The 13,293-nt window shown below is 39.1% G+C and overlaps 1 protein-coding gene across 3 annotated transcripts in view; it reads left to right on the forward strand.

The window, feature by feature from the left end:
* The window catches only part of UGGT2 (UDP-glucose glycoprotein glucosyltransferase 2), a 126,673-nt gene that overhangs the window by 104,868 nt on the left and 8,512 nt on the right, over positions 1 to 13,293 (forward strand). For all 3 annotated transcript variants that reach the window (XM_029073585.2, XM_029073586.2, XM_029073587.2), the window contains 7 exons: positions 950 to 1,034; positions 2,923 to 3,008; positions 5,400 to 5,501; positions 5,850 to 5,934; positions 6,460 to 6,642; positions 10,690 to 10,850; positions 11,384 to 11,498. In XM_029073585.2, the coding sequence (XP_028929418.1) occupies positions 950 to 1,034; positions 2,923 to 3,008; positions 5,400 to 5,501; positions 5,850 to 5,934; positions 6,460 to 6,642; positions 10,690 to 10,850; positions 11,384 to 11,498 (817 nt within the window). The remainder of the gene's footprint in view (positions 1 to 949; positions 1,035 to 2,922; positions 3,009 to 5,399; positions 5,502 to 5,849; positions 5,935 to 6,459; positions 6,643 to 10,689; positions 10,851 to 11,383; positions 11,499 to 13,293) is intronic.

A 13,293-nucleotide genomic window follows, 5' to 3' on the forward strand; every position in this document is an offset into this window, starting at 1 on the left:
CTGATGTGGTAGCAGATTTGTAGGGATATGTAGAGGAAGTAAAGTGTGTAAGCCTCCAAAAACTCACAGTTTGAAGAGGAAGAAAAACAGATAATTAGTAATTGAACATTAAGATGAAAATTGAGCCCTTCGTGGGACAGGGAATGTATCTGACCTGATTAACTTGTATCTACCCCAGTGTTTAGAACAGTGCTTGGCACATTTGCTTAACAAATACCATGATAACAGTAACACTATATAAGAAACAAATGTAATATAGGTCCAGGTCGGTCCTGGCAGCAGTAGGAGCCCATTTCTCATCCCACACTCTAATAAATGGTAAACCTACCCCAGTATTCCAAAAAGCTAAATGAATGTTGCACCATAGAGGCAGCAACTGAGCTCTCTGGTAGTAGTTAGTACTGTGCCAAAAGAAGGCAGGTTTTCTTGAAGTAGGAAGCCTATGCTTTTTATAGGTGGGGATTGTGCCTACCTACTTTATTGTATTTTACTTTCCCAAGCACTTACTAGAGTGCTCCTACACTCAAGAAGCACTCAGCGAAAACCATTGATTGACTGATTGATCAAAAGCGTAGTTAGCCTCTGGGCAGTGAATCCATCCTTCAGTTGTATTTATTGAGCATCAACTGTGTACAGAGTACTATTCTAAGCACTTGGGGACTCTAGGGGATCCAGAGCACTCCCTTTCAACTTCCCTGCAGACAGAATTAAAGACATCCAGAAAGGTATAGGTAAATTCAGCATATGTACGCATAGCAGTGTAATAAAACTGCAATAGAAACATACTTGCAATTTGGACTTTTCACTTATTCAGGCCAAATTCGAGAGGATTGACTGTAAAAATAATGAGCTCCACTTCCCATTTGAAGTCTTTTTAGTTTGAACAGAGGACACATAAAATTTGGCTTCTTGCCATACTTTGCTAATTTATATCTATTTCTCTTTCCAGGCATGAAGGAGCAGACTCTCCGTCAGACTCAGATGATGTTATTGTAGTATTAAGTAACTTTAAAAGCAAAATCCTTAAAGTACAGGTACATATGCCAAGACTATACTCTTTGAATTCAGAAATGGATTTCAACAAATATACATCTGAATTGGTTCAGATTTTGTATATTAACCGATATGCATAATTATAGTCATGTCTATGTGAAAACAGATATTCATTTTGGAAAGAAAATAACCCAGGCGTATGAACTTTGGCTTTCTCAAACTCCTCAGCTTCATCTCCAAACCCTCTCCTCCCCCTGACTTTCCTATCACTGTAGACAGCATTACCTTCTCCCTGCTTCAAGCTGTAATCTTGGTATTATCTGTGACTCATCTCTTTCTCTTCAACCCACATATTCAATCTGTCACTAAATCCTGGTGGTTCAACATTCACAACATTACTAAAATCCACCCTTTCCTCTCCATCCAAACTCCTACTACCCTGATCCAAGCACTTAACCTATCCTGCCTTGACTTCTACATCAGCCTCCTTGCTCACCTACCTGCCTTCTGTCTCTCACTTCTGCCCATTCTTCACTCTATTGCTCAGGTCATTTTGTAAAATTCATTTCCACACTCCTCCAGAACCTCCATTTGTTGCCCATATACCTCCACATTAAACTGGAACTCCTTGCCATTGGCTATAAAACATTCAGTCACCTTCCCTGATCTTACCTTTCCGATTTCCTACTACAAACGCAGTCTACTCATTTAGTTCCTCTAATGCCAACTTTGCCAACCTACTTAGTAATAATATTAATAATAGCGGTATTTAAGCGTTTACTATGTATCAAGGACTGTACTAAACACTGGGGTTGATACAAGATAATCAAGTACCATACAAGGCTCACAGTGTAAGTAGGAGGGTGAACAGGTATTAAATCCACATTTTTCAGAGGAGGGAACTAAGGGACATAGCAGGTAAGTGAATTGCCCAAGGTCGCACAGCAGGTAAGTGGCAGAGCTGGGATTAGAACCCAGAGAGCTTCTGACTCCCAGGCCCATGCTCTTTCCACTAGGTTACGTGGCTTCACTTACTGTACTTCAGTCTCTCCACCGACCTCTTAACCACATTCTGCCTCTGTCCTGGAACTCCTTCCCTCTTTATATGTGACAGACCACCACTTTCTCTGTCTTTAAAGTCTTATTAAAGTCATGTCTTTCCAAGAGACCTTTCCCAATTAAGCCTTCCTTTCCTTTTCTCCCTCTACCTTCTGCATCACCCTAGCACTTGGATTTTTACTGTTTGTTCACCCCACCCCCAACCTTACAGCACTTATGTACATATCCATAATTTAATGTCTGCTGCACACCTTTAGACTGTAAGCTCCTTGTGGGCAGGGAATATGTCAACCAACTCTGCTATATTGTAATCTCCAAGTATTTGGTACAATGCTCTGCACACAGTGCTCAGTAATTATGATTGTCCTAGAAAATATTTCATTAGAGCATTAGTTTCCAAAACTGTGAAGGGACATTCCCAAATAGAAGCATCATGATTGGTTCTCAGGCTTCACCCAACAGCTGGTAGGAGGGGTGAGGTGTGCTTCATCCAACAACCTTGCCTTTAAGATTGAGAGATGACACATTCAGAGAATGTTTGGGGTCAAAAAAATTCCATTCAGCTTCACTCAATCACTCTATCCCCCCTATTTATCCTTCCTCTTCTCCCCCTACAAGTGATATGTCTCATTGAAAATACCTCTGAAAGATCTTTTATGCTTATGGTGGACAGTCATGGCACAAACTTTCTTGTGCACTTAAACCTCAAACCTAAGCGCTAGACCTTTTGAGCTAGACCTCAAAAGACTAGTCCGAGGTACATGTCACTTTGTCTCATTTTCCCAATGACATTTGGTCCAAAAAGGTTAATATCAGAATATTGGGTCATAAATTAAACTCTCAAATTTAACTTTTATTTTGTGATTCCAGGTACAGAAAAAGCCAGACAAAATTAATGAAGATCTTCTTTCTGATAAAAATAAAGAAAACCAACGAATTTGGGACTCCATTTCAAGGTACAGTGAAACCTCTCTAAATAATTCTAAAAGAGAGAAGTGACTATCTGAATTAATGGAAAGTATGAATTATAGATGTGTAGACTTTTGAATGCAGCATTATAACATGTTCGTCCTGCTCATATTGAAGGGCAAAGATTCAGATGTCTTATTAAGTTGATACAGAGAGAAAAACTATTAGCAGAAGAAAGAGAAGTTTGGTGGCCATAATCATCAACAGGAGCAATTGGGATGAGAGATAGTCGTAGTACTCATAGTATTTATTAAGTGCTTACTGTGTACAGAGCCTTGTATTAAGCACTGGGAAGGAATACCCAGGTAGGAATTAGACTAGCTCACTAACATCTCTGTCCTCTCTCCTCATTCCGTACCAATGCTACCATCTCCTCAGGAGACTTCAGGGCTGAATAAAGTGTGAAAATGACAGTCTAATATTGTACAGTCAAATTCTCAGGACAAATTACTGCAAATATCTGAATCAACAGGATCTAAATTCTTGAGGCTTTTCTATAGCTGATATTAAATGTTAACTACTTTAAAATAATAGTGCAGTGTTCCTCACTACTTCAAGGTTATTCAAGTTTTATCAATCAGTCATATTTATTGGGGAAGAGTACTGTACTAAGAGCTTGGGATAATAATAATGATGGCATTTGTTAAGCGCTTACTATGTACCAAGCACTTTTCTAAGTGCTGGATACACAGTTGGTAGAAATGTTCCCATCCCACAATGAGCTTAGACTTAAGAGGACAATTTTGCATTTATTTTAAATGCACAATTAGTGAAAATTTAAGAGCTTTTCAGTTAGAGTGCTTCATGTGAAGCAGGTTTCATTTATGATTAAATTGAGTTAATAAAGAAAACTGCATAAAAATAATCTAACTGCTTGTATATGTTTTGCATAGCAAAAGTATTTTTTTTCCTGACCTTAAGAGCACGAATATATCTAAAAAGAGTTGAATGGTTTGATATCAAACTGGTTTGAATTTTTATGCTGGATAATCAAAATAGTATTTAATGTGTCACCTGGAAGTTTACCATTAAACTTTAATGATTTTGATGGTATTGCATTTTTAGTTCAGATTCTATGGTAAAAGAGCTGGCCACATCCAATTTGAAAGGGCTTTGTGAGATCTTTTCCTTATCACCAGTGAAGTCAAACAGGGCTGTTTCCTGGAACCTGTTTTCTTCAACCTATTCTAATTGTCTGTATCTGAGGACATAACAAGGTATCTGGAAGTTGGTGTCACGATGACACCACAGTTCCAGTCCTCTGGGAAACTGTTTTAATCCAGCAAATCAAGAGCATCATCAAAAGTCCCAGAATCACTCATATTTGAGCTCATACTCACTGATAGCTGAGCTTTGTGCTCTTGGAGAAACTCAAAGAGTATAGTGGCATCAAGATTCAGACTATACTGAAGGGATGTAGGACAACTGTGGTGTCCAACCTTCTCTGTCTCTGACTTAAGAAAAAAATGCATTTCTTGATAAGGAAAAAATATAGAGGTACATAATTTAATTAGTTTTCCAGTCCTTCAGGCTTAAGATGCATTCTTTAAATTACAAAAACATCCTTATTTCTGGCCTTTCTGCTCATGGTCATTTCATTCTTTTCGGGGGAGTTATTGGGAAACTAATATGATTCACTCTAGTTTGACTTAAATGAATTCTGGAAATGCTTTCAATTACATCTGTTACTGTAATATATTGAATCGATGGTTTTGCTTTGGAAAAACAAAACAAAATTGTACACAACTTTGAGCAGCTTCCCTGTGAGATGTGTAGCATGGCTGACATTTGAACTTTTGTTTGTGACCTGAATTATAAACTCGATTCCAAAATTCTCAAAATCAATAAAAGTAATCAATACTATTTATTGAACACTTACCGTCTGCAGAGCACGATACAATAGACTTGGTAGACAATGAACCCTGTCCTCAAGGATCTTAGTATATTCAGGGATTGCAATGAATTACAGGATAGAGAAAGCACCAGAGTTTAAGAGGATATGCATAAGTCCTATGGGGGTGGATGAGAGTCATGCTCAGGGGATAATTTTCTAAAGAACCATGCCATTTGCTCATTTACATCTGTTTGCAAATAGCCAAAATATTCTGATTGTAAGCTCCTTGAAAGGGATCCCATCTACTAGTGTAACAATCCTAAGCTTAGTACAATATTTTGACCTCAGTAACATTCTGTTGAATGATTGATAGTGATGATACTCTGCATTTAAAACAGGAGCCTAAGTTTTTAGTAAAAGTGTTTATTTTGGATGATAACCACTGTTACTATACTGTGATTCAAAGAAATATAGTCACTCATTGAAAACCCAGCGTATAGATTTCTGTTAGGAACATAACCACTTGTCTTTTTTTTCTCTTTAGTTCTGTAGAAGGAATCCAAATAGAGGAAAAAGACCAATCCAATCAAGATTTTCTAAATATCTTTTCAGTTGCTTCTGGCCATTTATATGAGCGTTTTTTGAGGTATGTCTTTTAGAATTCCATAAAATGTAACAAATATGGATTTATTATATTTTTAGAGATGACCTATTTATAGATACAGGAAGTATATAATATGTTGAAAAAATGTATCACCTATTTCCCTTTTCTAGGACAGTATTTCCTTTTATTGGAAGAAGAGAAAAAGATGGGGAAAACAGTATCTAATAAAGACATTTAAGTTGATTGTGTCAAAAAGTTAATACATCTTTGGATACTTCGAATACCATGCCTATACTCATATCCTTATGCTAAAAAGCTGTTAAGATTTTTATGTTCAGTTCTACCTATTTTTGAATTATAACTTGGATTTTACCCACTTTTCTTTTACAGAATTATGATGCTTTCTGTTTTACGTCATACTACAACACCAGTTAAATTTTGGTTTTTGAAAAATTATCTCTCTCCAACATTTAAAGTAAGTGTAGTGATTTTTTTGCATTGATGGGAATAATTAGCATCTTTGAGCAGAAGAGCAGAGTTAGGATTGACCTGACAAGAACATGATTTGTCCAGCTTTCAGGGTGTCTGTCCCTGCTGGAAATGTTCTGGATCAGTTAACAGATCTCTTACTCATTTGTAAACTCCTCAGGGGCAAGGGCCATGTTTTCTACTTCTGCGCTACAATTCTGGGCACTTAGGACAGTGTAGTGTAGACCCTACTCTGGGTCTCAACAAAAGGATGAGAAAGGAAAGTAAATGAGAAGTAATCTGTGTGGGGGATGTGTACCAAATACATGGAAGATTTTAATACATTACAGTAGATTGCATAACATTAGATATGACTCCTTTCCACAAGGAGCTTACATTGCACAGTTTATAATTCTTAATAGACTAATTGGAATTCTGAAACAAATGATAACTATTTCAAATTCATTTTTGTCTTGGACATAATCTACTATATGAAAAATCATGAAACTTTCTTTTCTATTTTTGTGTTCAGGATATCATTCCTCACATGGCAGAGGAATACGGATTTCACTATGAGCTGGTCCAGTATAGGTGGCCTCGATGGCTTCATCAGCAGACTGAAAAGCAAAGAATTATTTGGGGTTACAAAATTCTGTTCCTTGATGTCCTTTTCCCACTAGCTGTGGACAAAATCATTTTTGTGGATGCTGATCAGGTAATGGGATTAGAACTGCATTGTGAAGTACAGAAAGTGGGGGGAAGTTGATTCAATTAATGGTATTTACTGAGCACTTACTGTTTGCAGAGTACTGGAGTAAGTGATAGGTCAGAATCGGTAGACACGATTGGAGGGAGCCGTGGGGTCAGAAGAGGGTTTTTTTTTAGGATGGGGATACATGAGTGTGTTCGAAAGCAGTGGGGAAGAAACTATTGGAAAGTGAAGGGCTGAAGATGGCAGTAAAGGGCAAATGTTGTGATAAAGTGCAAAGATATGGAGTCAGAGGTGCAGGTGGAGAAGGTAGATTTTGAGTGAAGGTGGGAGATATTGAGATACGGTTGGGAAAGATGGAAGAATTGAAGAAGGAGCAGAAGAGGAGGGAAGATTTTAGGGAGATGACACTCTAAAATTTTATCATCAGTAAAGTGTGTGGCCAAGTCATCAAGGGAAAGAGATAAAGTGAGTGGGGGAGAATGGAGTTAAAGAGTGAAAGAGCTGGTGCATGGGAGTCAAGTATAGAGAAATAATGTTACCAGGAGAAGGAGAGGGCTGAGTTGTCAGTGGAGTTGAGGAGTGAGAGGAAACTGACAGCAGAAGGGTCATCAGGCTTAACCACAGGGGCATTGAAGGCCCTAAAAATCAATGTAGGGATGGATGGATTTAACCAAAGTGACTATATTGTCGTAGCATCACCGAATCTATCTTCCCACCTCCATGTACGACTTTACTTAAATGTCAAGACTGGAACATGTATATTAGGCTTTAAAATATCCAAGAATCGAGATTCTCTTTGTAAAGTATCCTATCCAGATGTCATCGTAACTCTTACATAAAGAAGTTTTTCCTTAAATTTGTTCTAATTCCCTAGTGCTGAAATTGACCCAATAAAAGCATTCGACCCCATTAACAGATCAGGGCTTAGACAGTTGTGGTTGGGGGAGTTTTCCATCAAGGACAACGGGTGAGCCATGGTCCTGAGATTTAATACAGTGCTGTGCACACAGTAAGCACATAATCAATATGATTGATAGTTCCAGACCGAGAACCTGTGTTCAGGAATGAAATGTATGCTAGTTGTTTGCAATCTCTCTTTTCGGCCTGTTATGTTCTTGCTGAGAAATGGAGTACAGGGTCCCGCTTGGTTGGCAGGGGTCCAGCACACTATGTAGGACCTGGGAAGGTATTTTTACCTTGCGGCCTGATTTTCAGCTGAAACATACACAGCTTAGTGTAACTTGTGCTGCATTGTCATGCCCCAGAAGGCAGATGCTTTCCACAGTAGATAAAGCAGCCTTGTTGACCACCCCGGATTGCTGATGATAATATCCACCACACAGAATCATCCAGGTGGTTTTTCAGTCAGAAACCTTTACCACTGTTGGAATACTGGGTCAAGAATCCAGATCTTGCGATTCCAAGAACCGTGCTGCTTTCACTGGGTCAATTGCTAAACAACAGTCAACTGTCTCAGGACATTCATTAAGGTCCTTAAGCTACTCCATGAAGAAATGGTTGGTTGATTCAAAATGGAGGGTGCCCGGTCTGTGTCTTTCTCAATAACCATCAGCGAAAAGCAGGACTGTGTGGTAGATCCTGTTCAGCTCAACTGGTTCTATGTCGCCTTGCTTGAGGAGGCAACAAGATAGAAGCTGGAATCAGATTGCTTCTAAACTACCAGGAACCTCATCCAGCTCAGTAGATGATGAGCATCAGGAAAGTCTTGGATAAAGGTGATTTGTGCCCCTAAGACAGATATACAATGAGAAATGCAGATAATTCAGCACAGCCTTTTATGAAGAAAAACAAAATTGTGTTCCTGCTTACCCCTGGGAAATTTTCAAAGAGATTTTCATCAGCAACACAGAAGAACACTCTGCTTTCTCCAAATTCTGCAATCTAAATGGTGCAAAGATTCAAAGACAAAGAGGAAGGAAACAAGATAAAGTCTAGCATTGCTTTGGGCCGGGATGCGAGGAAGAGTGTGAGGTCAATGGGCCAGCAAATTCCAGTCCAACTTGAAGCTATTATGGTGTATGACTTTCTAAAAGGCAATAAGAGCCAGACTTTCTGCAGAAGATATACCCAACTCCTGGAAAAGTTCCATTAGCATCATCTATCAATCATACTGTACCTCAGATGACAGGAGAAGATTTCCAGAGGTCAGCTCTCAAATGTTGAAGCAACACTCAAAGATAAACCCATCTGGGCACCCAAGCAAGCAACAATGTGAACGACAGTAATCCTAATTAAAGTTACCTTTCTCAGTGAGTTTTAATTCAAAATCCTTCAATTGTTTAGAAATGCTTTTTACTTGCTTAAATTTCCTCTGCACTCCTAACTGGGAATAGAATTCTTTATTTTCAATCTTAGCTCTTGACTGTCATTTAGACAGTCTCTGCCCATTCCGGAGGCTGCATTTCAAGAGATGTTTAGTCCTAAAAGCAATTTTTAGTCATTTTGATGACAAGTAACACTGTATACTAGTATAATGTTTTGCTATTAGATGTTGCCATTCATCCAAGTTATATTTATTAGAACTGGAAATAATGTAGAATAAAGTAGTAAAAGATGTATTATGGCAGGCGTTATCATTTCTAAGTTAAAAAGACCATTTCTTTCATGTCATGTTTAAAATTCAGTCCTTGGTTCTTTAAACAAATAGAGCTATATTACACACTCAAGGTTAAGACGTATTTTATGTGTTAATAGCCACCGGGTTCAGGAGAGGAAATCGGGAGTAAAAATAGACCCATGAACCAGAGAGAGATAAAATGTCCTGTTCCCCACCACACACACTCTTTGTGCCTCATTCTGCTTCCAGAATTTGTCCCTTACCTACTTGGTTGATAACTAATAATAGTAATTGTGGTATTTAAGCTTACTGTATGTCAAGTTCTATTCTAAATGCTGGTGTAGATAAACATTTATCAGGTTGGACACAGTCCCTGCCCCATCTGGGGCTCATAGTCTAAGTTGGAGGAAGAACAGACATTGAAACCCCATTTTATGGATGAAGAAACTGAGGCACAGAGAAATTAAGTGATGTGCCCAAGGCCACCCAGCAAGCAAGTGGCAAAGCTGGGATTAGAACCCAGATCCTCTCACTACCAAGGCTGTGTTTTTTTCCAGTGAGCCATCCATGTTGTTTCTCTACAGCAAAAGTTCATTTTAATTCATTCAGTCATATTTATTGAACACTTACTATGTGCAGAGCATTGTACTAAGTGCTTGGAGTCAGGTTTAAGTTAGGTTGAGATTCAGTAAAAACTTTTTTATCCAGTATGATAGGAAAGAGGAGCTGCTAGTTAGTCAGAAATTGCACTTACTAGGAGTCGGGTCTTGAGAGGAATCATGGAAAAGAAACCCATAATTCCTATCACTGGAAACAGTCCTGCCGCTGCTGGGTGGAAGCTTCCACACAGAGAATCCAAGGCCAAAACTGCAGTGCCATTCAATCAGTCAGGTACCAGTGAACCGAGTTTTTACACTATAGGAAAAATTATGTTGAAGTTAAAATTGTGTGCAATAGTTTTTTTCAAATCTGATATGAGTTGTTGCTACCTTAATTTTGTGAAATCTTTCCACAGTGCATAAAAACTGTTTTCTTAAATACTTTCCAAAAGTCCTGTAAATTCCTAAAAGTAGTCAAAACCAAGAAAATGTAGCCATGAATATGCATATGTATCTTTGTGTGTATCTAGCTATATATATATATATACAAATATTTGTGTAGACACTTTTCTGAAAGTAAACTGATTATGGTAGAAAATAAGAGAAAATTCTAGATATGTGCAGAATACTGTACGTTTTCTGAAACTTTGTCCTTTGAGATTGGTGTAGAAAGAAAGATAAATGAAATCAATGTTTTGCTTTACCTATTAATGTCAAGGGCAGCAATGAAAGATTTACCTTAAAATCCAAATTGAGAAGATGCCGATCAGATAAACTGTTCAAAGTAGAAAAATTATGTTAATGTTGAAGGTCAAGAACCTTAAATGTCCTCTTCACCAGAAAAAAAAAATGTATTTTTTTTTTGTTCTTTAGATTGTGAGAGCTGATCTAAAGGAGCTCAGAGATCTTGATTTAGGTGGCGCTCCATATGGCTATACCCCATTCTGTGACAGCCGCACAGAAATGGATGGATATCGTTTCTGGAAAACAGGATACTGGGCATCACACCTTGGGAAAAGGAAGTATCACATCAGGTAATAAAATTGAGCAGCGCTTTTTGGTTAATTAAGATTAACAAATCATTAGTCAAGCAAGAGTTACACAGTCCCATAATAACAGAGCACACAGTGGAGTCCTGGATCAGGACTGTTTCATTCATTCAGGTGTATTTATTGAGCACTTACTAAGTGCAAAGCACTGTACTAAATGCATGGGAGATTACAGATGCATTCCTTGCCCATAACGAGCCGAGACCCTAGAGCTGCTTTACTTTTCTTCTCTGGTCACTATTGATCCACTATGGCCCTGTGTCTTGGATCCTCTAATTACCAAATGGACATAGCTTCCTCCAGGGTTACAGATATTCAGTACTTAATAATAATTAATATTAATTGTGGTATTTAAGTGCTTACTATGCGCCACTGTACCAGGTGCTGGGGTTTAAAGAAGCAAATCAGGTTGCTTTAGACCTGGAGCAAGTCAGGGTTATTCAGTCCCATAATTGTACTCATCCACTGCAAAAAAAAATTAAACTATTTTAATGACTGAGAAATATTTTTCTTTGCAGTGCCCTCTATGTAGTAGATCTCAAGAAGTTCAGAAAAATTGCAGCAGGAGACCGACTTAGAGGCCAGTACCAGGCTCTCAGTCAAGATCCAAACAGCCTGTCAAATCTAGACCAGGTATGTCGAAGTTCGTATTTCTTCAAAATGTATTTTTATCTATGACTTAAAAAACCTGGGTTCAGAAAGGGGTGGGTTGGATACGGCACAATGAAGAAAAGGTAATAAGCTGACCACCAGTAGGGATCAGAATCCCCTGGCCCACCCAAGCACAAAAGAAATTTGGAGTAGTGGTCCCCAAGTATAAATCTCTCCTACCAGCTCACAGTGTTCCACCCATCATTTATTTCTCACCTAAATGTTTCTCCTGGAAACCCCCAACCAACCCTCCTTGTTCCAGAGCCATTGCTTTCCCCTCCCAGATCCCTGTTCCCACAGGAGTCACTTCTAAAAGTTCCCATCCTTCAAATAGTTATCCACCGCCATTCCTCTGACAGTGTACTTGAGTCAACCACCTCACTCACTATCTGAAGCTGACTGTGAGGAGAAGGAAGGAATTTTATAAAGATGACCATAACACTACAGTATTTGTCAGAACATGCTTTCTGCCATCACATTTGAGCCCTACCAAGTCAAGAGAATGAGTCAGATGTGAATATGTGTGGCATTTGCTCCAACTTTGGAGAGCTATAATAGTATTCAACACTAGGAAAAATGGCAAAAATGGCAAAGTAGTACTGGTGGATGTACCAGTAGATCTGGAGGCCTTTCTGCAGAAAAATCAAGCAGTGATATTTGAGTGTTTACTGTGTACACAGCAGTATTCTAAGCCATGGAGTACAGGAGAATTGGTAGATGTTCCCTGCCTGAAAAGACCCTTACAGTTTAGTGAGCACATTAAAATGAATTTTGGATATGAATGCAAGTGCTAAGGGTGAGGTGGGGTGAATAGCAAGTGCTTAAAGGGTACAGACCAAAGTGAATAGGCGATGCAAAAAAGAGCGCAAGTAGGGGAAATAAGGGATTAGTCAGGGATAGCATCTTGAAAGAGATGTGGTTTTAGTAGGGCTTTGTAGCTGGGGAGAGTGGTGATCCGTCAGCAGTGAAGGGCCAGAGAGTTCCAAGTCAGAGAGAGGATGGGGCAAGATAGACAAGATCAAGGTACAGTGGGTAGGTTGGCATTAGAGAAGTGAATTGTGTGGGCTGAGTTGTAGTGGGGAATGAGTGAGGTAAGATAGGAGGAGGAGAACTGATTGAGTGCTTTAAAATTGATAGTTTGATGCAGAGGCGGATCAGCACCCACTGGAGATTGCCGAGCAGAGGAGGGACATGGACTGAACAGTTTTTTTTAGAAAAATGATCTTGGCAGCAGAATGAAGTATTGACTGGGGTGGGGAGAGAAAGGAGGCAGGGAGATTAGCGAGGAGGCTGATGCAGTAGTGAAGGTGGGACTTGAATCAGCACAGTAGCAGTTTGGTTGGAGAGGAAAGGGTAAGATTGTAATGATGAAATGGAGGCTGAACTGATAGGATTTGGTGACTGAATATATGGGTCAAATGACAGAGATGAAACAGGGATAATGTCAGAGTTTCAGGCTTGTGAGAAAGGCAGAATGGTGGTGTTGTCTACAGCGCTAGGGAGGACAGGGTTTGGGTGAGAAGATGAGTTGTTTTGTGGTCATGTTAAGATTAAGGTGGTTTTTGCTTTTTTTTTTTTTTTTGGTTGGTATTTGTTAAGCACTTACTATGTACAGAGCACTGTTCTAAACCCTGGGGTAGATACAGGGTAATCAGGTTGTCCCACGTGAGGCTCACAGTTAATCCCCATTTTACAGATGAGGGAACTGAGGCCCAGAGAAGTTAAGTGACTTGCCCACAGTCACACAGCTGACAAGTGGCAGAGCCAGGATTCGAAC

Source organism: Ornithorhynchus anatinus, chromosome 10 (assembly GCF_004115215.2).
Source record: "Ornithorhynchus anatinus isolate Pmale09 chromosome 10, mOrnAna1.pri.v4, whole genome shotgun sequence".
Classification (NCBI taxonomy): Eukaryota; Metazoa; Chordata; class Mammalia; order Monotremata; family Ornithorhynchidae; genus Ornithorhynchus; species Ornithorhynchus anatinus.